Consider the following 26,250-nt stretch of genomic DNA (forward strand, 5'->3'; position numbering starts at 1 on the left):
ATATCCAGTGAATTCAGACGCTGTTAAGAGATATTTCGCTTGAAGAAGAAATAAAAGGAAAAAACGAAAAACGAAAAAAATAATAAAAATGAGAAAAAGAAAAAGAAGAAAAGAAGAAAAGGAAAAATGAGAAAAAATAAAAATGAGAAAAAATAAAAATGAAAAAAAGAAAAATGAAAAAAGAGAAAAATGAAAAAAAAGAGAAATAAAAGGAGAGTTCAAGATGAAAACCCGAAAAGGGCGTCTTGGAACCAAAGGAGGTCTCAAGTTGAAAACCCGCAAAGGGCGACTTGAGTTGAATTTGAAATTCAGAATTTGTGCATAGTGGAAGGTTCTGAATTAATTTTGGAAGTGGAAAAAGCTCCTGATATGGATAGTAACAATGACAGTTGGTGATCAGGGATGAGACTAAAGATTAATGAGTCTCGATTGAAATAACCAGGAGAGATATTGAATGCACATGAGATTCAATACTGGTTTAGGGCATCCAATGGTAGAGATTTGGGAGTTTAGAAGTAGCTTCATACTCTTAAGCATCATAATTTTGAAGATCTTTTTGACAGAAGCTACGCTCGAGACATTCTAACGGCGTGCCAGTTCAAAAGCATTTGCATTATTGATATTTGAAGACGCCTACTCTTTTGTTCTTTTACTGTTTCCAGTTAAAAGTTCGCCATTTAGTTGCCTAAAATTCTCTGTATTTTTATAAATAAAGAGATGTCTTTTCTTGATAATTTCCCTTTTGCAAACATCTTATTTTGAAAGGTTAAAATATATGGCTTAACTTGAAGTACATGAGATCATTTTGTATTATTGTGCAAAAGGTTTTGGAAAATGCAGGTATTCTGAAGTTGACAATGGTTTAAACATGTAAGCTTGTGTGGCCATGGGAAAACTAAAATCCTCAAATTCAAAGAAAATCTCAGCCATTAAAAGATGACCCAAGGAGGTTATCATTGATCAAGAAGTTGGTCATGGGTACTGACGGGTTTCAAGAAAGAAATAAGTCAAGGTACTATTAAGCCGAGAGATATGGAATTGAGATTGTTAATTGGGGTGAACTGGTCAAACGTTCTGTGCCCAAGATGAAGCCGAGTTCCATCGAGATCAAAAGGAGATAGAGTTCCTTCAAAGAAGAAAACACATTGAATTGCATAATTGCATACATTTTAGGCATGAGTAGGATCATGGCATTCATAATCGCATGATGGCTTAAATATCTACAGGTTTCCCAGGGATAGTTGAAGATTGAAGATATGAAAGCATCGAGATGAAGATAACTGGTTTGACCTTTGAAGCAAATCATCTATAAGCCTTCACGAAAGAGTAGTGAAGCAAACAAGTTCGTTGAAGATTGAGTCCTATACTCTCTGAAGGAATAGGGAGCGGACAATTTTGTTGAAGATTGAGTCCTATACTCTCTGAATGAATAGGGAGCGGACAAGTTCGTTGAAGATTGAGTCCTATACTCTCTGAATGAATAGGGAGCGGACAAGTTCGTTGAAGATTGAGTCCTATACTCTCTGAATGAATAGGGAGCGGACAAGTTCGTTGAAGATTGAGTCCTATACTCTCTGAATGAATAGGGAGCGGACAAGTTCGTTGAAGATTGAGTCCTATACTCTCTGAAGGAATAGAGAGCGGACTAGTTCGTTGAAGATTGAGTCCTATACTCCCTGAAAGAATAGGGAGCGGACCTGTTTATTGAAGATTTTTCGAGTTCTATACTCTCTGAAGGAAGAGAGAGCGGACCCGTTTTATTAAAGATTGTCCAAGTCTTATACTCTCTGAATGAATAGAGAGCAGACACGTTTTATGAAGATTGTTCGAGTCTTATACTTCCTGAAGGAATAGGGAGCAGGCTCGTCATTTGAAGATTTTTCAAGTATTTATCCTGACGTAACATTCTTAGGACCAGACAAATTCGGTCATCTTTTGATCTTTGCTCTATTCTCGTTACACGACAATGGGCAAAGAGGGGCAGCTGTAGATGCTCGATTTATCCGGGCCTAAGTCGGAGCAAACCCGAAGCAAAGTAGTTGGAGTCCCAATTCAATGACCAAGCCCAGTTCACGTGAAATCCTAAAAAACTAAAAAAAATGGTTATTGGGAGTTAAAAAGCAAAGTGGAGGTGAGGGTCGGTTGTTTGAGGCATTAACCACTCATCATAGCAAAAGAGGGAGATGGTCAGTTGGAGAACGTGGGAACCACTCATCAACTTGTGAAAGGAAAAAAGATTAACCACTGGAAAAGGGAGACAGAACAGGAGAAGGAAAAAAAAAGGAGACAACAAGGGGATTAATTGGGAACGGAGAGACCATTGGGAAAGAAAATTTTTTATTTGTTTTTGAAAACAATAGAAGAAAAAAGAGAACAGTGTGTGAAAAGGAATTCTTTAATCAATTAGTGTAACAGGGATTTTTCCGTTCTTATTCGAAAGCAATAAAAACTAATTTGGAGGTGTTCCTCAGATTCTTTTCGACTCCTAGTATGTGTTAGGTGTGTGCGTGTGTTTATTTTTTGAAGCAAAAGTAAAGAAAAACAACAAAAGAGAGGAGTTCATCAACAACAGAAAATGAAGGCAATACATCATTTCCATTAACAACCCAACAACAAAGGCAAAATCAAGTGATACACAAAAGAGAAGGCATTTGAAAAGGTTTTGTTTTTGTTTTCATTCTTAAATCTTTCTAGCATTTATTTTGTTTTCTGTTTTTTTTTTCTTCTTCTTTCTTTCGAAACCAAAATAGAAAATAGGGGGGAAATTAGAGATTTACCTGGGTTGTGAAGGCAGTTAAAGTCTCGTAGATTCAATTTCATCTTGATCAGGGGTTATATCGTCTAATAAAAAGGGTTGATATTAGTTCTATGAAACCAAAAAATTTCGAAACAAAATAAAGAAAATGAGTAAGGAGAGTGATGGGATTCTGTTACCTTGGTTGTTTGAGTCTTGTGGCCAGAGGAGAGGTGACCGCCAAGGTCTGGTGGCCATGCGGTGGCGGTAACAGGTTTGAATAAGGGCTCTCGACCATGGAAGTGATGAAGAATAGAAGAGGGGAAGAAGGAGACGGGTATAAGCGGCTGATTGTTATTTTAGGTGTATTTAGCTTAGGTTTATGTTTTAGTTAGGTTTTATATTAATATTTTAGGGTTAATTATTGTTAGCCACCATGACCTTAAGGATAGATTAGGTTTAGGCCCTCATAACTTAAGCATTTTCGTTTTTAACCCATGTTTTAATTAGTGATATATACTTATATATTTTTAATTTACGCTTCATTTCCTTTTAGTTTACATTAGATTAGGCTAGTTTATTTGTTTGTACTTCGTATAGTTTATGTATTTGCTATGTTATTTTATGTTCTTTTATTTCAGTCCTATGCATGCTCATGGTTTATTAGCAATTTAGGGTCTGAATTATTTGTCCTTCATGTTAAAATGGTTTGAATTTATGTAGTATGCTGAATTTTACATTTTTTAAATTTAGTCCTTATTTTAACATGTATATACCTTTTTTAAATTTATAGTTTAGCATGTTATGATTTTGTTTTTGTATTTAGGTCACATGTGTTCATAATATGTCAATATGCATAATTTATGATTTTTAATTAAAACATATGTATATAATTTTTGCATGTCACATTGTATGATATTTGTAATTTTATTTAATTAATTTCTGGCATGACATACGTTTTTTACAATTTGCATGATAGCCTTATTTTCATAACTCGACATCTTCATAATTGGATTAAGGGTAATATACTTTTAATTTAAAATTATTTTAAGTGGGCAGTCATAACTGATTTGAGGTCTGCTTTTAATGATTTTAAAATAAAAGTGTATCCCGAAAGTGAAACCAAAAAAATTGATTTGTCACCTAAAATTTGGGAACGAGAGAAAAAGAAATGTTCGTTTATTTAAATATATCGAGAAAAGGTTGTTATATCTTTAAGATCTGGTCTCGATATTTGTAAATAATCGAACATTCTTTATCTTTCTAAAACGACTCGGTAATTTTAATTTAATTTATTTGAGTGCTTTTGAATGTTTTTAAATTTACATCATTGTTTTATGGGATCAAAAATTAAATTAAATTTGAATTTGTAAAGTTCATTGCAAAGACGTTAATTAATCGGCTAGGTACCGATTTAGGGCGTTGTGGGGGTGCTAATCCTTCCCCGCACGTAACCGACTCCCGAACTCGGATTTTGGTAACGCAGACCTTAATTTGTTGTTTTAATTAAAATTAATTTTTATCTAAAATAACAAGCATTTTTGGGTGCCCAATCACACCCTAATCAAAGATTGGTGGCGACTCTTTGAACTGTATTTTTTTTTCGATCATAAAGGAAATCCAAAATTTTTCGAAACGAGAGGTTTTCAAATCACATTTGTTTTTAAATTAAAAATCAATTGAAAGAGGTAAATTAAAAATTAATGTGGCTTTTAAATCTCACCTTTTTTCACCCTTCAAGAAAAAATCGTTTCGACATGAACACTATGGATTTCTTCTAGAGGATAATCCAAATGAGAAGGTGTTTATCCCATTGGAGCTTGACATGCATAGCTTAAGTTGTTGGCCTAAAGATTCATTATACATCTATCAAAATGGGAGGCCATCTTTCGCCATGATGTGTGCTTTACGCTTGTGGGCAACTGCACCGTCTCAGCGGAAGAAATCTATCGGACACCTAGCTTATTCGGGTTGTCAGATCTCAAAGGATAATGAAATATGTGTGATGAAATGGATATCTAAGAAATGTGATGCCGTGTTGAAGGAAATGCCGACAGCAATCGAAGAAGACAAGTCGTTAGTTCATTTGATAGACAAAATGGGGGAGTATGAGAACCGGTGGGAGTGGGTAAAGGAAGCGAGTGCAGTATTGCAAGGTGAGTTTGGCAGTAATAATATTTTGGAAGCAGCATGTGTTGTGGAAAGGGATGAAACTGAATTGGTGAGGACTAAAATGTTGATAGATAGGTGGAAATTAGCAGTCCAATGGAGGCTTATGTATAAAACAGTTGTTGCTCGTTGTCTTTCCTACTGTACTGACATAATCAATTCAACTGCTCAGTAACTTAATTTTATTAATTTTTTTAATTGTCACGTCAATTTAAATGTGACGGCCGATGGTTAGATTGACATCCTTTAAATAGTTTTATAGTTTGATTGATAAAATTAAAAGATATGTTGTCATCTTAAAAATTATAAAAATGACGATATTCTTTATGTGTGTAATTGAGCTGAGCAGAGTTTGGATGGAGAGAAGTTCGATCTCAAACCCAATTTGAAATTTGGCTTGATTTCAATCGAATACTACTACAAAAGCTTGAGTTTGACTCGAAGTAAAATTGAACCATTTGAGTCAGTTTGCAGGATTTACATTTTTGAACTTGAGTTTAAACTCTTCTAATATACCATACAAAAAAATATTATTGCTGGCGGGAAAGATAAAATAGATGAACTTTGACTATGATTCGAGTGGGCTTTCTTTTTTTATGGTTCCGTCAAAGTTAAATTGCGATTTATAATTTTTTTATGGAAAATTTGGAATAGGTTTAAGAAAATATAAATCGTAGTTTTAAATATTATTTTTTAATTTAAGGGGTAATTTTACCCCTGTAAATCTTTATCTTTTAATTGCATAAATTTTACCCTCAACTTATTTAATTACATCAATCTCGTTATTTAATTAATTGATTTGATTTATTAAATTAAATTAAAAGTAAGACTAAATTGATAAAATATATGATTGTAGGAACTCAATTACAATTATACTAACTTTTTATCTGTTACTTCAATTTTTTCATTAGACGTTAACGATCGATAGTTTGATTAATATTGTCTAAATAATTAACTGATCTAATTTAGCAGATGGCCTGGCTCACCTGAACCGAAGTTGAAGTGTTACTATTGCCCATATAAACCGAGAAGCGAACAGCTTAGCAGATGGCCTGGCTTACTTTGCAAGGAAAAGCTCCTTTGGTCTCTGGCACTACCAATTACTAGCGGAACATCATGGGAGACTTGCCCTCGTCAATTATTTTTTTAAATAATAATTAATATTAAAAAATATATTTTTTAAAAAAATAAATAAAATTTTATCAGGTTCTTCAATTTAAAAAAAAAATTGTATTTATGAAAAATAAAAATAAAAAATACTTAACTATGGCTATAATAAATTCCTAGTTCCGCCTAGCGACGACCCCCATGGGAAGTTTTATCCATTTATCAGAGGGATAAAGATGGTCTCGACAATGGCTTAACCCACTGAACCAGCGGTGGCTTTTCTTTGTAACCAAATAATTAACCGGTCTACTTGATAATATTAGTATATTAGTAGAAAGTTTAAATCTCTCTATAATTAAGTGATTATGGACAAAATTTACCTCTTATACTGTTTTATATAATTAAGTGATCATGGGCGTAATTTCTTTTAAAAATTTAAGACCAGTTTTAAACACCCACAAGTCCAATCTAAAACCGGATAGCGGTAAGCAATCATTGTTTATTTTCTCTCTTTCTGTTTATGGCCATAATTATCATTAGAACGCGTTTAAACCTAAAATTTTAGGTTTGACTTTATATATAGGAGTTAATCAAATAATTAAAATTTATAACTGTCTTTTCACTTTATAAAATCATTAAATTCACAAATTTCCTATCCCCACCGTACCAAACAACCTTAAATATTTATCCAAAGTCACAGGACCCAAAACCTTCATCCTCTAATGTCTTTTTCACGCGACAAAAGCGGTGGAGCAAATATTGAGAAAGGGGAAGCAATCTCCATCTTATTTTTCTGATTTCAACTCCAACAAGAGAACCTGCTCGGGTCATGAATTTTCAATCATAAAACCTTATTTAGTGATTATCTTGTAGTTAATCATGATGATTTTATGACAGGAGGCCTTATTTCTAAAATTTTAGAAAACGAAATCAAATTATCAATTAAAAAAAAACTTATATGAGAACCTCAAACAGCCCCCATCAATCCATCTTGTAGTTAACCAAGTCTCAATACAAACTGATCCCTGCAGGTTGGTCTATTCTCCGATTCTATTACCATGGAGGAACTCTCAGACCAACGGGTTCATGATTGAACCGGTGGGTTCGGTCCGATCTGAATTCTAAAATCTAATTGGAAAGCTCAACTCAGTTCACATTAAAATTAAAATGGCCATAAATGTTAATTTCTTTCCAAAATGACGAATATATGTATAAACAACTAATTTTCCACATCTTTTCTATCTATTGACTGCTAAGACATTTCACGAAACCTAGCAAGTGCTTTCTTATGAATCACAGTTTTGTAGCTATCACCGGCTTGCACCTCAAGGTTTGGGTCCAACTTCTTTGTCTGGCTTCCGAGTCCTGCTCTACCATCCGTTGCCTGCGCTTTTACCGGTTCTTTCATACCACTTCCATCCTTCCCCAATCCCTTTTTTTTCAATTCATTTCCACAAAAACAACAAAACAAAGCGAAGCATTCCCCCAGATTTAGGAAAAGAAAAGCTGTTAGAACTTTCTGCTTCAAATATGAAAAATAGAAACTATTGTAACCACTTGAATCCATCTTTCAATTTTACCTACAGTTAGGAAAAATAAATAAAGATAATCGCAATGTAACTAGTGCTGATGCATAAACTACATTCTCTTTGTTCGCTTATCATCTATTTCCCTTCTAATAGAATGAATGAAAGCAAAGGGTTTGAGTCCTTGTTGCCTAGGCTTGGGAACAATTGTTATAATAGAACGAATCGAAGGGTTCGAGTACCGTTGCTTCGACTTGGGGGAAAAAGTGATATATGGGGATCCCATGTCTTGGAAGAAGTTTTTCCCTATAATTGGAGGGTCCTTTCAAAAGGACATGTATATCCATCTAATATGTCTTGTAAAGAAGTACCCGAGGGGAAAATAAATAAGTCACGTTAATATGCCTTTGATGAGCACCTCATAACTGGCGCATGAGAAAGTTGGAAGCTCACTTCTTTTATTCGTTTGAGGTGAGGAGGATAAAAGCAGCAACAGGGTAAAACAACAAGCAATTAAATAGCACTTGGCAAAAAAAAATGAACAGCTAAAAAGTAAAGGAGAGGATGGTACCAATCCTTCATGCCAACCCATATTGCGAAGCATTTGGTTGCCCACATTTTTCTCATCAATTGCTTTCTCTGCTGTGATCACCTCAAAGCTTTGAACATCATCTGGAACAACCCCACGTCCACCACCAACACCAGGTGGGAAAGGCATTGAATCTGAGGAGAATTTTTTGAATGCCATATCTCGATCTTGAAAGAGAATTTCTCACAAATTAATAGAAATTTTTATAAATACAACAATGAAGCCATCAAGTCATATAGCCATGGCCTTTGAACAAGCAATATGTAGAAGAAATATTAAGCCTATTTTCGAGATGACTAACATTCAATACTGATAAACAAGCTTACTTGAATTCCTGAGCTCCTGGTCAGGCAGATCATCTCCAGTGGAAGATGACAAACCATACAAATTCCTCCTCTCAGCTGCACGGTCTCTGTAACCGGTTTGAGACTGCTCCTTGCTGGTAGTAGACAGCACTGGCGTTTCTGAAAACCTTCTTTTACCAGTCGCAGATACAGCCGAAGGTGTATAAGAACCCAATGCAGATGCATCAGTCCTAAACGGAGTCATAACTGCTGGCATATCTGAATTAGTTGATGAAACTTCAGCACCTCCAATAACAGCTGAATTGGAAACTCCAGCGGATGATCCAGAGTATGGGGTATCGGACTTCACCACCCCTCTGGCCGAGCCTCTTATTACTCCCATTAAAGTTCCCACTGAGCTGTTGCTTACAGGCCTTGCCTTTACTTGAGATTCCAAACCCCCAGTAAATGTAGCTTGGGAAGTTGTAATGACTCCTGAACTTGATGTATTACTATCCTTCTGGCCCATCACATCAAATTTAACTTTACCCTTTGCATGTTGTCCAGATGGCAGAGGTCTATCCTCAGATGATGCAGACAAGTGATTTTCATCAAGAGTTAAACGGGTTGCCTGCCCTTCATGACTCCTCTGTTTCCACATTGTCAACACATTATTCATTTTCTTCTTATTAGCCAGTATACTGCTTTTCGAAGCAAGTTTTATCTCTTTTGCTTTTTCCTTTTCTTTCTTCTCTGCAGCTAGTGCTGCTGTTGCAGCAGCTTGAACTGCATCAGGTAAAGAGGCTGCCTTCTCAACTGAAGTGACAGTAGCAGCCGGTGCATATATTACTACCTTCCTACTATCAGTTCCCTTGGAAGACTCGGACTGCTTATTAGGTGTTTTGTTGTCATTCTGATCACAAGGGATGTACTGCTGAGACTGGTTATCGTATGAATACCAGATCCCACTGTTACCATCATAATAAAGACCTGCATGTCGAACAACTAAAAGAAATTAGTTCTAAACTTGCAACAATAGAGCATTATCATATACTTAGCTCCAAAATTAAAGAACTTAAAAAAGAAAAAAATAAAAAATTTGCCCGTATCTTTGCATTGACATAGAAACATTCAACTTCTTCCTCCGTACAAGAATAAAAGTTTTCTGTTACTAGTAGTTAATAGTTCCGTGGCACATCGACTGCTCAGTTAGATAATTGTTCTTTAGAGGCTGAATTTGTAACTTCTGTTACATTTTGCAACACTTTGAACTGCCACAAAGTATCATCTTCTATGGTTCATTAATCTATGTATCAGAGCTTTTTTTTTTATAAGAATGTATCAGAGCTTTTTGTAATCTCAAAACCTACATATTATCCAATTTCTCCTTGAGTCTCATCGAAAATGAATTGCAAAACTCTTAAAAGACCGCTTAGAAAAATATGCACCCTCCACTACATCTTTCAACTACTCTGTTGTTGACACGTGCCAATGAAGTCAAACCATAATTCACTCCAAAATCCTAACCCAACTTTCCACCAAATATAATGTTTGCCAGCTTAACCTATGAGCAACAAAGCCAAATTCACATACAGCTCACTTTCAATCATAATTTGTCAAGCATAAGCATATACCTTCATGTCTGTCTCCGAGAGAAATACCACGAGTACATATACTTCTACACCACAGATTGATTCTCATGTTCTATTCAGAGTTTACCATCTATCTATCTATTCTTGGTAAGGGTTGAAGCTATGACTCAACCTAACCACACCCCACCAATGACAACTTGAGCTGGGGATCATGCATAATGAGAATTTTTTTTTTTGATAGGAATTGAAGGCCTCGTTAAAAACCTCCTTCATGATTAAAGGAGCTTATAGAGAAGCTCCTTAATCAGCGGAAGGAGGAAAAGAGTGCCTTAGGATTTTATTAATCATAGAAAGAACACGATACAACCAGGAAGCCACCCCCAATATAAACAAAACACCAAAAACAGCCACAAACAATCCTACCAGAACCAACCTAATCCAACAAACCAACAACAACAGCCTAAAAAACACCTAAACGTGGCCCGATAGACTCCCAATCAAACAAAACAACCATACTAAAAGCCAAGGGTGACAGCTAACTAAAACCATATAAGCCAACTTCTAACTCAAAAGCCACGGAGCTATCACATAAGAATACAAAAAAACACGCACATAGCCGCCTTTCCACCACGTCAACTCGTCTGGTCGGCTAAGACCATCCGAACTTCCAGCTCCAAACAAAAAGCATGGTGCAGATCACCTGAAACTTCTACTCCTTCCCCCGCCAAAGTCTTCCGACAACAGATACACTACTGAGCCATTAGACTCACAACCCAATTTTTTTCCAAAAGGCAAGGAATTGATCGAATCCTTCTGTAGAGACTGCCCCAATGCTGGAAAATCAGATTCATATATGAATCTGTCATCAATAACAGCCACCTCTTCCTCCCAATGCACCTTACTCTGATGGCTCTTGCTTCGGTAACCCCTATACTTTCTTTTGGGAGTTGTAAAATTCCCTTGAAAAAATTGTTTAGATCTATATTTGTTGCCAGAACCCACCTTAGGTCTCATGTACTGCCTTGCGTTACCCTTTGGATTTATGAATGCGCAGTTGTAAGAAAAGCCCTCGTGTATCCCATCCTCCACCTCCCTTGACTCAACCCGACCATCCAACATGGGGAAATCATTAAAATAATCCTTTGAGCCAACAAAAGCACATGCAGGCTCACTACTTTTCCTAAAGGCAACTTCTTTCTCCCTCTCCACGTGAACCAACAGATCCACTTTATCCTTTAGGCTCACATTTTCCAATTCTCTCGACACTAAGAGACCATCCAGGATGGGAGAATTAATTAAAAAATCCTTACTCCCCTCATAACCACGTGCAGGCAAGCAAGTGTCCTTAGAGACATCCACTGCTTCTCTCTCCTCATGCACCAGCAAAGTCTCGTGTTCCCCCACTCCCTCCATTTGCGAAAGAACCATCCTCTGACCCACAACGGCACTCCTCGGACCCATCATCAATGCCTCGCCTAAGTCCTTGTCCTCCACACCCTCACCCGACAAGAGGCTGCCTCTAGCACTAGTCCCCAAACAGCAGAGAAAATTGTCTTCATTCTCATAACACCTCTCGGCCGACTACACCTCTGGAGAGTGCATGGATCTTCCTGCTTCTTCAGAACCCCCTTCCAGCTCTGGAAACTTAACTGGAGAGACACCAACGAGCTCCCTCACCTTGGATAACGGGGATGCAACTTCCTCATCTAAAGAAGACGACTCTACCCACTTAATAAAAATTCTGCACCATCCTACCAAGCTGTTTTTGAGAGTTGAGAGCTTACTGTCGTCAACAAAACCACCAATGGGAGCTTCCGAATTACTAACATCCTTCATTACACTGTTTCCCTCGACTGAAAAAGGACCAGAGAACTTCTTCCTCCAGAAAACATCACGAGGATGATATCTCGCCATGAAGACTCTAATTTTGTTACCTTGAATCCAAGATCTATCAACATAGTTGATAGCCTTCCTCGCATCCTCCAGTCTGGTGAAACGAACAAAACCAAACCTACTTCTTCCCTTGCTTCTTTTATTAGGGATGAAAGAATCCACCACCTCGCCATATTTATCGAAAAATATCCAAAGACCTTGGTAATGAAAACTCTCTGGAATGTTGAAAATGATCACTGTGACACAATTTTTCCCAACCTGAACTCTCACCTTACTCGCCATCAAGAGAAATGAAAAGGAATGAAAACATAAAAACTTAACTAAAACACCTGATTTTTAGAGAGAAGGAGGAGCTTCTCTCACTAAACACCTATTATCTTTGATGGTTTTTGCATAATGAGAATTTTATGAGAAAGAAAGCAGTTGCAAACAAGATGGACCCCCAATTAATGCAACTGATAATGATATAATAGTTCCATTCCCCTATTAGAAAATTTATGTTAAATTTAAATAATCTATTACTCCAGGATCCTAATTTTGATACATAATGTGCCTAAAAAGATAGATAAAAAACTGTCATAGAAAGCTAGAAGAAAATGCAAAAATAAACCTGTATTTCCATCGTAGTAAAATCCAGAAGCAGCATCAAAGTAGTAACCAGAGGCTTCATCCCATAGAAATCCAGAATGCAAGGCCGTACCATCTTGTTGAACTGGAACTGTACCAATAACTTGCTCCTGCCAGCTAGTGGACTGTTTGTCATCAGGATTATATTCCTTTGGTGTCCATCCAGCAGCATCATACTAAAATGATAAATGACAATACTGAGTCCAAGAAGCATTTGGAACTAAGATGATCTAGGACGCAGGAAATAAGCAGTGTACTGTGTAATTACAGAAAATTTATAAATGCATAAAAAGAAGAAAAGAAAGAGAACCTTCAAGGAATCATCACTAGGCATGTTACATATTATATACTAAAAAGAAGGAAAGAAAGTTGCAAATCATTGAAAAAACTAATTAGGAACATTTTGGGGTTGCCATCTAGCTTAAAGAGCTTAAAGTAGGTTATGTACAAGAGTACAGTCAACATACAAAACCAAATAAGGAATAAAGGCACCATGTCTGATGATGTCAATATGAACAATTCTACCAATATGGAGAACAGCACTAATAAAACTATTAGAGAGAATAATTATGGTTGCAATAGAGCAGACCTGCTCAGATTATGTCCCAAAAGTATTCTGCAAGGAAAGTGTGTTTACATGCCAAACTTTTTGCACCCTAGAAAAATTGTGCACACCATGAAATGCAACCGAAGAAAGATAAACTAACCATACAAAACGCATGGAAACTTTAATATATCATAATACAAAACTGATCAATCAGTCATATTCAATGGTGTTACAACATTTTAATTGATTAACTCTTCACATTGCAAACCATGAGTCAATAACAAACATACGTTTTCACTATGGTGTCCAAAATATTCATGAATCTTATATCTCGTATACTTCGAAAACAAAGGGGATAAATGTTAATAAAACTATGAAAAGAGATAATACAAACTTTTCGCAGTTTTCCTACAATAGAGGAGATGAAATACTACGAAAGCAATTGTATTGTCAACAAAGTAGGGTGTCTACAGTTTCCTAATCCGAACTACGTTACGATTGCTTCTTTTAAGCTTCAAGACAACACCAAATATTAGAAATATGCCACATTTTTTTTTTGATAAGAATAAGAGGCCTCATTAAAAACCCCCTTCATGATTAATGGAGCTCATAGGTGGCTCCTTAATCAATGGAAGGAGGAAAAGAGTTCCTTAGAAGTATATTAGAATCTTGAAAAGTTACATAGGAGTTACAACAACCTGCAAGTCCCTTAGAAGTAAAAATAAAAAACAGTCTTGACCTACAATTCAAAAATCAACCTATACCAGCCTTAGCTAGGGGCCTAGGGCATCTGCCTCTAGGTTAGCTGTCCTGTTGACCCATCTAATAACACCCTCAAGATCATTAAGCCTAACAACAATCTCTTTAACAATAGCAGCGTAAACGGCTGGGCATATTTCAACTTTCTTGATCCAATCCACTACCACCTTACTGTCACTCTTAATAATCAATCGATCATTGATTAGATCTCGAAAAGTGTCAAAAACGATAAGCCTTTATGAATAGCTTTTAATTCCAGCAAGGTAAGAGGCCTCGGACCAACAGACTCCTTAAAAGAGCCTAAGATCGAACCAGAAATGTCTTTTAAAACACCTCCCAAGCCACTTCTTTTCCAATCACATGTAGTAGCAGCATCAACATTTAATTTAATAAAACCCTTGGGAGGAGGACACCAAGGGAATTTGGAAACAATCGGTTTAGGGTGCAAAGAACACGAATCCCCCAAGGAAGGATCCGATATTAGTAAATCCTTAGAGATAGAAGCCTCTCTGAACTTAGCTAAAACCCATGAAGCAAGCCTAAACCTTGCTAAGAAGAAGAATTCTGCTTGATCAAACTTCCCCCCTTCGAATACAATTGAATTCCTATTTTCCAAGTGGTCCAAAGGACAACCCTTGGAATAAATCGCCAAATAGCTGAATTTGTATTCAAATCATCCCAGGCTAGGAGAAAGATTTTAGCATTATTATGAAAAACAGAATTAATCCTCCAATACTTCATCAGTTTATTCCATAGAGACCACACAACCGAACAAAAGAAAAACAAGTGAGAGGCAAACTCTTTCATCATCTTACAAAGAGGGCATAACACATTTTCAATACCCTGAACTCCTCTTTTGTCTAATTCTTTCTTCACAGCCAGCTTGTGAAGAACTACTTGCCACATAAATGTCTCCACTCTTGGAGGCAGCAACCCTCTCCATATTATGTTCTTCCAGAAACAGATCTCCTCCAAACCCATAGTACCCGAAGAACAGTAAGTAACACAAGATTTAATAGAATACACCCCATCTCCAGTGCCTTTCCATAGCAACCCATCAGAAGAATCTAAGGATAGTGAGAAATTCGAAATGACTACCATAAGATTAGACCACTGTTCGTATTCCCAATCATTCAAATTCCTTCTCAGCTGAACATCCCAAACCCATCCCAATGTGTTGTATTCGCCAAACTCAATTAATTTTCCATTCTTGTTTAGGGAAATAGAAAACAATCTAGGAAAAATGACCAAGAGTGGATGATCCATAGCCCAAACATCTTGCCAAAACCGAATAATTTTGCCATTGCCAACTTGAAGACTGCGCATACTTCTAAATTTCGAACCAAAAATGTCTTCTTTGAAATGATTATTCACCACAGATCTCCAAATCCAAGAAACTTTAGGAGGAACCTTACTGTCAAACAATATTAAGGATGAATCCATGTTATATTTAATATAGATAATCTTCCTCCAAACTGAATCCCTGTCATTGGCATACCTCCAGGACCATTTCCCTAAAAGAGCTATGTTCATCATATTAAGATTCAAAACTCCTAAACCACCCTCATTCTTCGGTTTGCACACAGTATCCCAATTAACCCAATGGATCTTGTTTTTACCATTTCCTCCTCCCCATAAAAAATTGGACATAACTGAATTAAGAGCTTTGTTAACCGAAGCTGGTACCTTAAACAAAGAGAAATAATATGTTGGAAGCGAACATAAGACCGACTTTATCAGTACCAATCTCTCTGCTAATGAAAGGGACGATGCCTTCCAACCAGCAAGTTTGTTATGGAAATTTTGAACCACTGGATCCCAAATAAGTGAGGAGTTTCTGTTAGCCCCAAGAGGAAGTCCTAGGTACTCTGAAGGAAAGTGACCAACTGTACATCCTATAGCATTTACCCACTCCTATATTTCATCTCCATTCGAATTAACGCCAAACAGTTTACTTTTCTTCAGATTCAATTGTAAACCAAAAATAACTTCAAACACACGAAGCACCCTCTTTACATTCAAAATCTGCATCCTCGAAGCACCACAAAAAATGATAAGATCATATGCAAATTGAAAGTGTGATAATTTAAAAGACACATCCTCGCTGCCAATAACCAAGACAAAAAATAATCCCTCTGAAACAACCTTATTGATCAACAAATTTAGTAATTCCCCTACCAAATTGAACAAAAATGGAGATAAAGAACAACCTTGGCGAAGACCCTTTGCCATTGGGAATTCCTCAGAAGGAACCCCATTAACTAAAACTGAAACAGATGATGTTGTTACACATTTTCTGATCCAACCAGTCCATCTAGAACTAAATCCCATATTCTCCATTAATTTGAATAGAATAGGCCAATCAACTATATCATATGCCTTCTTAAAATCAACCTTGAAAACACAGCCCTTGAGTCTATTTTTCCTCCAAAAATCTATTCCTTCATTAGCAATTAGGGAACAATCCAATATTTGGCGACCGGGTATGAATGCAAATTGAGTTGGGCTAATGATATCTGAAATACAACTCCTTAATCTCCTCGAAAGACACTTAGAGAGGATTTTATATAACCCACCTACTAAGCTTATAGGCCTATAATCATCAAGACCTCCAATGTTAGAACTCTTTGGAATAAGAGTAATAAAGGTATGATTAATCCCATTATCCCATTCTTTCCACAAGTAAAAGTTGTGAAAGAAATTCATAATTTCTTCCTTAAGAACATGCCAAAATCTCTTGAAGAAGCCCAAATTTAAACCATCTGGCCCCGGAGCTTTATTGCTATCACATGACTTCAAAGTTTCCCATATTTCCTCCTCTGAGAATTCTTTTTCTAAAAACAAACTCTACTGCAATGAAATTCTGGTAAAGTTCAACCTTATGTCCTCAAATTCCAAGGTAGATTGAACATTAAAGATTTTAAAGAAATGCTCCTTGATAGTGGCCTGAATCACAACCGGGTTTTGAAATATGCCACAATTTCTTATAAAAAAAAATATGCCACAATTGAAAATCTTATCCAGCCTAGAAGCTAACCCAGCAAGCTGAGGTTCAGTAATAACCCCTCTTTCTCAAGGAGGAAAAATATTGCTTTAAATGACACCTTATAACGACACATTTTACGAGTAATAGCTTCTTCCATTTTCTCCTTTGATTTGTACTTCCCGCTTCTTTTATGGCTTTTATCAGATATAGTGCCTTCCCTCTCAACTTGAGGTTTTAGATCTTGCACTAGGATTAAAAATTTATTTATAAACGTAATATAAATAAGCAGTAAAATATTTACAGCCTCGTTATTCTAATTATTTTCTTGAATAGTAGAAATAATCTGATGTTTTATAACCCTAAGTTTTCTGAAGTTCCATCTCTCTAACTCGTTTGTTCAGCCCTAATTCTACCAATTAACTACTATATTCTCCTTAAACCACACCAACTTGCTTGCTACACTCATTTGCTTAGGAAAATCAGCGGTGTCTTATGCTCTTAGTTTACTTTGCAGAAATCTGCAACAATAACCAATTTTCTCGAAAGGACTCCTTTATACAATACTGTAGAAATCAGAGTAATTCTCTGTAATTTCTTATTCTTTTCAATAGGACAAATTACATATTTATATACAAATCATCTCTCTAAAGTAGGAAACTCCAAGAAAGGAAAAATACTAATCCTAGGAGATATGATCCCTTAAAATAAGGGATTGTAGAATATTTACAGAATCCCTTAATTAAAGGATATTTACATAATCATATATTTCTATAATTCCTACACTCCCCCTCAAGCTGGAGAATATACATTGTATAATCCCAGCTTGAATAGGAATTTATTGAAGACAGGCTTTGGCAAAGCCTTAGTAAGAATGTATGCAACTTGTTCTTCTGAAGGAATGTATGAAAGTGTGATTGTCTTTTTGTTAACTTGATCAACAATAAAATGCCTATCAATCTCAACATGCTTAGTCCGATCATGTTGAATTGGGTTCTTGGCAATTTGAATAGCAGATTGATTATCACACAAAACTTCAAAGTGATCTTCTTGATTAGTGACAAGTTCTTTCAGTAGTTTAAGTAGCCAAATTCCTTCGCATATTCCCAATGCTAGTGCTCTAAATTCAGCTTCAGCACTACTTCTTGAAACGACAGATTGTTTCTTACTTCTCCAAGCTGTAAGGTTTTCCCAAACAAAGGTGCAGTAGCCACTAGTGGATCTCCTTTCAGTAAGGTCTCCGGCCCAACTAGAATCTGTAAAGATCTTAACAGTTCTGTCTTGTGTCTTCTTAAACATTAAACCGTGTCCTAGAGTTTTCTTTAAGTATTTGAGAATTCTATTTGCTGCTGCCATATGCTCTTCAGTAGGATTAGTCATGTGTTGACTTATCACATTTACAGGAAATGTTATATCTGGCCTTGTCAAGGATAAATAAATTAGTTTCCCAACTAATCTTTAAATTTCTCTTTGTCTACTAAGGACCCATCTTCTTTGTTAAATTTCAAGCTTGCCTCCGTTAGTGTATCAGTCGGCTTACAACCAAGAAAACCAGTTTCTTTGAGTAAATCAAGTACATATTTTCTTTGGTTGATCACAAGTCCTTCTTTTGACCTTGCCACCTCCATTCCTAGGAAATACCTTAGCTTTCCCAAGTCCTTGGTTTCGAATTCCTTATTTAACAACTTCTTCAAATTGCAAATCTCTTCTTCATCATCTCCGGTAAGAATTATGTCGTCCACGTACACAATAAGGATAGTTTTCTTATTTGTAGAAGTTACATTGATGAAAAGAGTGTGATCAGCGAGGGATTGCTTGTAGCCGTTTTTTAGGATGACTTTAGTGAACCTCTCGAACCAAGCTCTGGGTGATTGTTTTAACCCGTATAGAGACTTGTTGAGCTTGCACACCTTGTTACTTCCTTCAACAGACTTTAAGTCAGGTAACAACTTCATATAGACTTCTTCTTCTAGCTTGCCATTAAGAAAAACGTTTTTTACATCAAGTTGGTATAATTTACAATCGCAATTTACAACCAAACTTAGGAGTACTTGAACAGTATTCAGCTTCGCCACAGGTACAAAAGTTTCTGTGAAATCTATCCCATATGTTTGTGTAAAGCCTCTGGCCACTAGTCTCGCTTTGTATCGTTGGATACTACCATTTGAGTTATACTTTACAGTAAAGATCCATTTACAGCCAACAACCTTTTTTCCTTGAGGAAGGTCCGTAACAGTCCAAGTAGCATTTTTCTCCAGTGCACAAATTTCCTCTTCAACAGCCTTTCTCCATTTTGAATTCTTTAGAGCTTCAGCTATGCTTGTGGGAACCTGTTCTTTACCCAAGTTTGTTGTAAATGCTTGAAAAGACGGCATCAATGAATTATAACCAGCAAATTTTTCAATAGGATGCTTGGTGCACTGTCTAACCCCTTTTCTAATAGCAATAGGAAAGTCATCTAGAGTAGGGGAAGTGGACTTACTGATTTCTTCTTCTATTTCGACAGCTGGACCCAAATCCAATTCTCGACAAGCATCAGATTGCAAAACAGCCTCAGGAATGTTTTCTTTTCCTTGTATAGAAACAGAGCTGTTTGATTGGTGTTGTTTGTGGAATATTTTGAATGGGAGTAGGTGTATTTTCAGAAAGGGTATTTAAAGTGGGTATGGGTGAAGTAGTGATAGGTACTACCGGTGGATCAATGGAAGTAGTTACAAGTGACAAATCTGTAGGTAAGGACAAAATTGGTGGCAATTTTGAAGGTTGAGAATGAAGAGTAGGAGGAGATACCTGATGTGGGTGAAAATCCTTCTGTCTCCCCCTGAATTTCAGCCTGAGTGAAATAGGGATCCTGCTCATAAAATGTTATATCCATAGTGGTAAAAAAACGTTTTGAAGGAGGATGATAGCATTTATAATCCTTCTTAAGTGAAAAATATCCAACCAGTACACACTTTAATGATTTAGGATCTAACTTGGACTTATTAGGAGCAATGTTTTGGATAAAAACAGTACAACCAAATATTTTAAGTGGAAGAATGGAGGAGATAGGTTTAAAATGGGGAAAGTATTGCAAAAATATAGATTGAGGTGTTTGAAATTGTAAAACCTTACTAGGCATTTGATTGATTAAATATGTGACAGTTAATAAGGCTTTGCCAAAGTCTTTCTATTTTGCACAAAGAACCATCAGCCGTTTTGACAGCTTTACCAAAGTTTGGAAAAAAATTACAAAACAAATCCTTATTACTAGTCATATGATCCGTAGCACCAGAATCGAGGATCCAATTAGGGGACGACTGGGAGGAGAAAAAAATTTGTAGCATGAAGTTTACCTTCTGATTCTTTCATGACCAGATTACCTTCTGATTTAGCAGAATAACAAAAAAAAAATTTATGGATTTGAAGTGATCTCCGGAGTAGGAGAAGTTGTGGACATCGTCTGGGTTGGAAAGAAACCGTAACCTAAGCTGATACCATGTAAAAATCAGAGTAATTCTCTATAATTTCTTATTCTTTTCAATAGGACATATTACATATTTATACACAAATCATCTCTCTAAAGTAGGAAACTCTAAGAAAGGAAAAATACTAATCCTAGGAGATATGATCCCTTAAAATAAGGGATTGTAGAATATTTACAGAATCCCTTAATTAAAGGATATTTACATAATCATATATTTCTATAATTCCTACAAATACAATCTGGGAGAAATAAATGTAAAGCATCATACTGAAGAGATAACCAAACACATAAATGCATTTTGTAAACACATGATCGAGGTTAGAGGTTCAATCAAATGCTACTACAGTAGATGGCAGCTAATATGATTTTCTAAACAGTATCATAGCTGACATCTTCATTAAAGCTAAAGAGACCATCAAATACCTGTTGAGAAAATGTTGCGGCCTCAATTGCAGCAGCTGCAAGGCTGCTTGACTGTGAAGCTCCCGATGCCCCTGATCCAGGCCCAAGAATGCTCTTTGCATATGCTACTCTTAGGATTTGCCCATTCTTCTCAAGCGTTGTTCCATTTGTAGCTTCTAGAGCTTTTGTGGCATCACCAACCTACATGATATCAAACATTTTCAATCATAGCTTATATGTTAAAAATAATTTTGCCAACCAAAAGTGCTATATTTTTTTCTTTTTTACCCTTCAGCGGGTAATTTATTATAATTATAGTAAAACATCATATAGTGGAAAAAAGTAAAGGCAGAAAAATATAAGTAAACCATAGCTTTCACACATCCTGTAACAGAGCACACAGTTATAAGCATTGTATAGTACCAACGACCCCATGATGCAGGGACAGCAATCAAATATTGATGTTCTGCTTTATTTTAAGACATTTAGTTAGAAGTGGCACTAATGAAACAAGTTCAGCAGAAGCAACCTACAGCTGCGGATATTCTCTCCATTGCCTAAAGATAAGCACAGAGAGTTGATAACATTCTTCATATTGTTGTGAAAAAAGACCACTATTTTAATAGAATAGTCTCCCATTCCATTTTTATGATATTGTTGTGAAATGAATGTACAAAAACCCTAAAATGTCAATTATTTGTTGTAAAAAGAAAAGAGCTCTTCAAATACATGAAATAACATTTGTACCCACCTGTGCAATAAATATGATAAATATTAAACGTTAGCAACAAATTTGATACTAATTAAAGTCAGCTTTATTTACAAGTCATTGATATTTACATCTTTTATAGGAAAGCAATGCCATAAAGAAGCAAGATGTACCGTGTGGAAATGAACAAAAGCAAACCCTCTTGACACATGGGTGAACTTGTCTCTAACAAGGCGAAGATCCTGCAGATTAATTCCATAAGATTTTTTAGCTGCTATAAAAGAATGTTTACCATCAAAAGAGAATTATGATAAAAACATAAACCTTAATTGGAGCATGTTTAGAGAACTCATAACGGAGCATTTCCTCGTCAGCATTTTCATCCAACCCACGAACAACCAGTACATGAGTAGGACCTACATGTCAACTTAATATGTTGTGGCAATTACACAAACACTGATACAAGTCTACTAAAAATAACAGCAACTACCGACCTGACTCAGCTCCTTTCTTTCCTAAGGATGTTGAATGTGATAAAGATATGTCAGCTGCTGGAGCATTGTCTGTACGTGGTTCAATACACTACACAAAAGGGCAAGAGAAAGGACACACTGACTCAGCATAATCTTTGGACATAATCACAGCAAAAGAGCAAATTTACACTAAACAAATGCACCACCAAGTAAAAGAAATAGATAAACAATAATTGGATTTAGTAATGAAACTTGGGTAGATAATCATATCAAGTTTTCAACAACCAATATAAAGTGTATAGCAGCTTTTGTCATCTGCAATCCATGAGCATCCATAGCCTAGCCTCTAACATCACATTCTGGCATGCCTTCATCCAAAGCAACATAAAGCTAACAAATTATAGCTACCACTTCTTCACCTAGTGATGTGAAATAGCATAAATGTAAATGTATGATGCATCACTAACTACACTTTAAACAGTTCAAATTTTATGACAACAATACCAGAAAGAGTGGGAATGAAATACCGACCTGAAAACATGAAGTTCGCCGTGCAAAATTGACACACCCACATATGGTGCACATCCAATCACAAGGTACTGTGATGCCCCTATGATTCGAAAGGCCTAACTTCACAGCATTCTCATTACCAAAAGGTCCACCAGTGCCTCCAGTTGGCTTACTACTGCAACGGAACAGATTTCAATGTATTTCATATGCAAACTCAGGGTAGGAAAACGATATATGTTTTATATAATAGAGAGCTTCCTTTCTTTTTCCTTCGTCATCAGAAATTCAGAATAATGAACAAAAAATGGAGAAAAAGAACGTTTCATTAAATTTAGGACCATATCAAATCATCAAGGTACAAAAGCTTTAGATAATATATGTGTGTGTGTATCACTCAATAAACAATAAGAACAAGTGATCCTAAAAAAATGTGCGTACAGACATCTAAGGTTTTCTAAGGGAGAAAATATTAGCAATTTCATATTTCTATTGCATGGGGCCTCATAACAGATAAATCCAAAGTTCAAAGCTCACTTATATATTCAAATCAGCTCTCTATTTCAGTTTCCAGTGCCTCCAGTTGGCTTACTACTGCAACGGAACAGATTTCAATGTATTTCATATGCAAACTCAGGGTAGGAAAACGATATATGTTTTATATAATAGAGAGCTTCCTTTCTTTTTCCTTCGTCATCAGAAATTCAGAATAATGAACAAAAAATGGAGAAAAAGAACGTTTCATTAAATTTAGGACCATATCAAATCATCAAGGTACAAAAGCTTTAGATAATATATGTGTGTGTGTATCACTCAATAAACAATAAGAACAAGTGATCCTAAAAAAATGTGCGTACAGACATCTATGGTTTTCTAAGGGAGAAAATATTAGCAATTTCATATTTCTATTGCATGGGGCCTCATAACAGATAAATCCAAAGTTCAAAGCTCACTTATATATTCAAATCAGCTCTCTATTTCAGTTTCCATTTTAAGATTTACAATTGATAAGAAGCATTCCTGCAACTAAATAAAAGAAACTCTTTGTCAGAACTCAGGGGATCTTGTGTTCCCTGTTTGTTGCTTTGCAGATATCTTGAATTCTGTGTCAATAGTCAATACATTGAAGCAACCATGTTGCCCTCAAATTAACCTGTTTTCTATTATCAAACCAACAAAGGAATACCAAAAAATGGTCCACGTGAATAGCTTCAATCATGATTGTAGAATGAAAATTTACCTGTACTCGAAGAAAAGCTTCCTACCATCAACAACAAGACCATCATCACCAATCCTCTCCATCATAGTGCTTGCTGCCCCCTGTTCCAGAAGCAATTTCCCTCATAAGACATTAAAAAAAACTGAATGGAAAGCATTGACTAGTTAAATGGGACGAGTACCACAGAAGGAAAATCAATAAAAGCAAATCCACGGGAAATTCCAGAATGTCGCTCTTTAATGACTCGGACATGGCGTAGTGGCCCCCATTCAGCCTGATGGCCACAAAAAAATTAAGAAATATTACTTATATCTTGTGGCAATAAGAACATTCAACACAAACAAGGAGCAAAATATTACAAGAATCTTATATAGATCTTCTTCAGTTGTTTTTTGTGAGAGATCCTTTACAACAACAGTTGCAGATGGTGCCTGAGAGAAAGCATAACTTTTACTCAAATTCCCAACTTAAAACAAAAGCAGTAGCAGAAGCACAAAGAACAAGGAAAATGAAGCATACCACGGAATAATGTTCACGTTGATATTTCTTTTCACGGTCCCTCCACTTCTCAGTCTTATCACTCCGACCATCATCATAGCTGTCCTCACGATGGCTTCGTCCATGGTTTCGACCTCGAGGTGACCTTGATCTAGGGCGATCATCACGTCCATGGGATCGTGATCGAGATCTCTCATGTCTTTTATGTGGACTCTGATCTCTCTCTCTACTCAAGCGACCACGATCACGCGATTCACGCCTCCTCCAATTGCCTTCTCTCCGACTGCCTCTTTCATAATCAGAATCATAACTATGTCGGCCATATTCATAATCCCTCTCACGGTTGTTGTCCCTACTCTGATGGGAAATGCGTGGCCTATAGTCAAAATCATCATATGAGCTATCTCGTTCTCGTCCCCCAAACCTAGAGGGCCTGTCAAATTCATGATCACAAAAGTTGTCAACACCATGATATTTATCAAAATCTTGAAATTGAGTGATCTCGTGATCACGAAATGTATCCATGTCGCTATATGAATCAGCATAAGGCTTCTGGTGACGCCTAGAATCCCGATTGTGGGGATATTCTTCCTCATAAGTTGTCCTCCTAGATTGAGACCAGATACCAGAAGCTGCAGGTGGAGCGGATTGGTTGTCCCTCTCCAGAAAATCTCTGTGGTAGGAACTTCTGAAATACACATTATCCCTTGAGTACCTTTCATCTAGACATCTCTCATCATATGAACCACTGACCCTGTAGAAGTAAGAAAGAGAGAGGAAGAGGAAAGATAAAATGTGATATATTGAAACAAAATCTTGGTGTAAATAAGTAATTCAATAGTAAGATGAAAGCAGAAAACTGGTAGTAACAGCATTAAAGCACAAGGGAAGCACAAAATAGGGCAATTTCAACAAATAACTTGTGAAACGTGTACCTGTTTAGAGAAGCACACAAAAGAAATAAATTCAATGTAAAATTTTGCCGTGGAGACGATGAAAGGGCAGTGGGCAAGCACTCACCGGTAATTGTGGTCAAGAGCAGCAGGAAAACCCTCAAGAGCCTGTGGATTGAAGAGAGAAGCTATGTCAATGAGAGAAAGAAATATGAATTAGGCAAATGGAGAGTCCATATCCTGAGTGCCGCAGGGCTTTGTTTCATATGTTTATAAGGGGGTGAGAGAATGATCCCAAACCCATATAGTTGATTTGATTATAAAGGAGGAAACCGCAATTACGCTGTTATTATCCCATCCATGTCCTTGTTGAACAGGGTAGCGACCAGGGTCCATTTTTTTCCCTTCTTTCTTTCGCTGAAGAGAATGTCGTATAATTTCCTGATATAAACGCACAAACATAGAAAACAAACACAAAGAAAGCAGAGGGTGTTATGCCATTACACGAATCAATTGAAGCAGCAGAAATCCCCCTACGGTTTTGGCCTGGAAATCAAATCCCCTTTTTCCATCTCCCTTTTTCCACATTGATGAATGATGAGAGCAGTCAAACAAATCAAAAAAACAAAATTTCTCATTTACAAAGTCAAGTCCCACTATCTGCATTTCATTTTGTTTACCTGCCTAAGGCCGAGGCTGAGGCTCAATTGAAACTTGAATCAAAACTTCATCCGCACTCCCAATCTCCAGCTTTCCTCCTTCCTTCCTATTTGCCCAATCCAATTTCCTTTCAATTTACAAACGAAAACCTAAATCCTTTAGAGAGGGACTTTACTATTGAGTATTCTATTCTCGATATTATTTTTATTCTGACTAATTATAATAACAATTTATGTACTACAGGGATTTCAGGGCTGGCTAGGCTTAACTCGACTCGTTTTATGTTAGCTAAATAAACCATAAAGACTGGATCCGCTCTTTGCAACTGCCTGAAAATAAAACTAAATAATTTCTCAAAACCCTAGATGTTTAAAATTAATATAGTGTTTTATTGACTTAATATAAAAATAAATATTTAAATTATACTCAAATTTAATTATAGGTACTTAAAGAATTTTTTGATAAAATTAAGTATCTAGAGTTTCTAACGTTACACTTTTAAGTGTTTGTCGTTAAATTCGACCATTAAGTGACATGGGTTAAACTTGTAAAAAAATTTAAATTAATTTTTTAAATTTTATATGTCTGACACGTGTTACTTAACGGTCGAATT

The 26,250-nt window shown here is 36.3% G+C and overlaps 1 protein-coding gene across 5 annotated transcripts; it reads right to left on the reverse strand.

Annotated features, from left to right (window-relative positions):
- Positions 1–7,233: 7,233 nt before the first annotated feature.
- On the reverse strand, positions 7,234–25,802 carry LOC120189931 (SUPPRESSOR OF ABI3-5-like). Of its 5 annotated transcripts, none has more exons than XM_039193060.1 (16): positions 25,658–25,802; positions 25,320–25,418; positions 25,068–25,145; positions 24,106–24,838; positions 23,946–24,017; positions 23,768–23,860; positions 23,608–23,687; positions 22,392–22,545; positions 21,882–21,969; positions 21,712–21,803; positions 21,561–21,629; positions 20,700–20,879; positions 12,505–12,697; positions 8,452–9,399; positions 8,108–8,259; positions 7,234–7,442 (listed from the first exon to the last, which is right to left on the reverse strand). In XM_039193060.1, the coding sequence occupies exons 2-16, from the start codon at positions 25,337–25,339 to the stop codon at positions 7,263–7,265; spliced, it is 3,132 nt and encodes a 1,043-aa protein (XP_039048991.1). In that variant the 5' UTR covers positions 25,340–25,418; positions 25,658–25,802; the 3' UTR covers positions 7,234–7,262. The 5 variants fall into 5 exon arrangements, with proteins under 5 accessions (XP_039048991.1, XP_039048992.1, XP_039048990.1 ...); XM_039193061.1 differs by having other exon boundaries at positions 8,108–8,292; positions 22,392–22,542; positions 25,105–25,145; positions 25,658–25,800; XM_039193059.1 differs by having other exon boundaries at positions 8,108–8,292; positions 22,392–22,542; positions 25,658–25,800.
- Positions 25,803–26,250: the final 448 nt, after the last annotated feature.

The sequence above is a fragment of the Hibiscus syriacus genome, unplaced genomic scaffold (genome assembly GCF_006381635.1).
Source record: "Hibiscus syriacus cultivar Baekdansim isolate YM2019G1 unplaced genomic scaffold, ASM638163v2 tig00116962_pilon, whole genome shotgun sequence".
In the NCBI taxonomy this organism is placed as follows: domain Eukaryota; kingdom Viridiplantae; phylum Streptophyta; class Magnoliopsida; order Malvales; family Malvaceae; genus Hibiscus; species Hibiscus syriacus.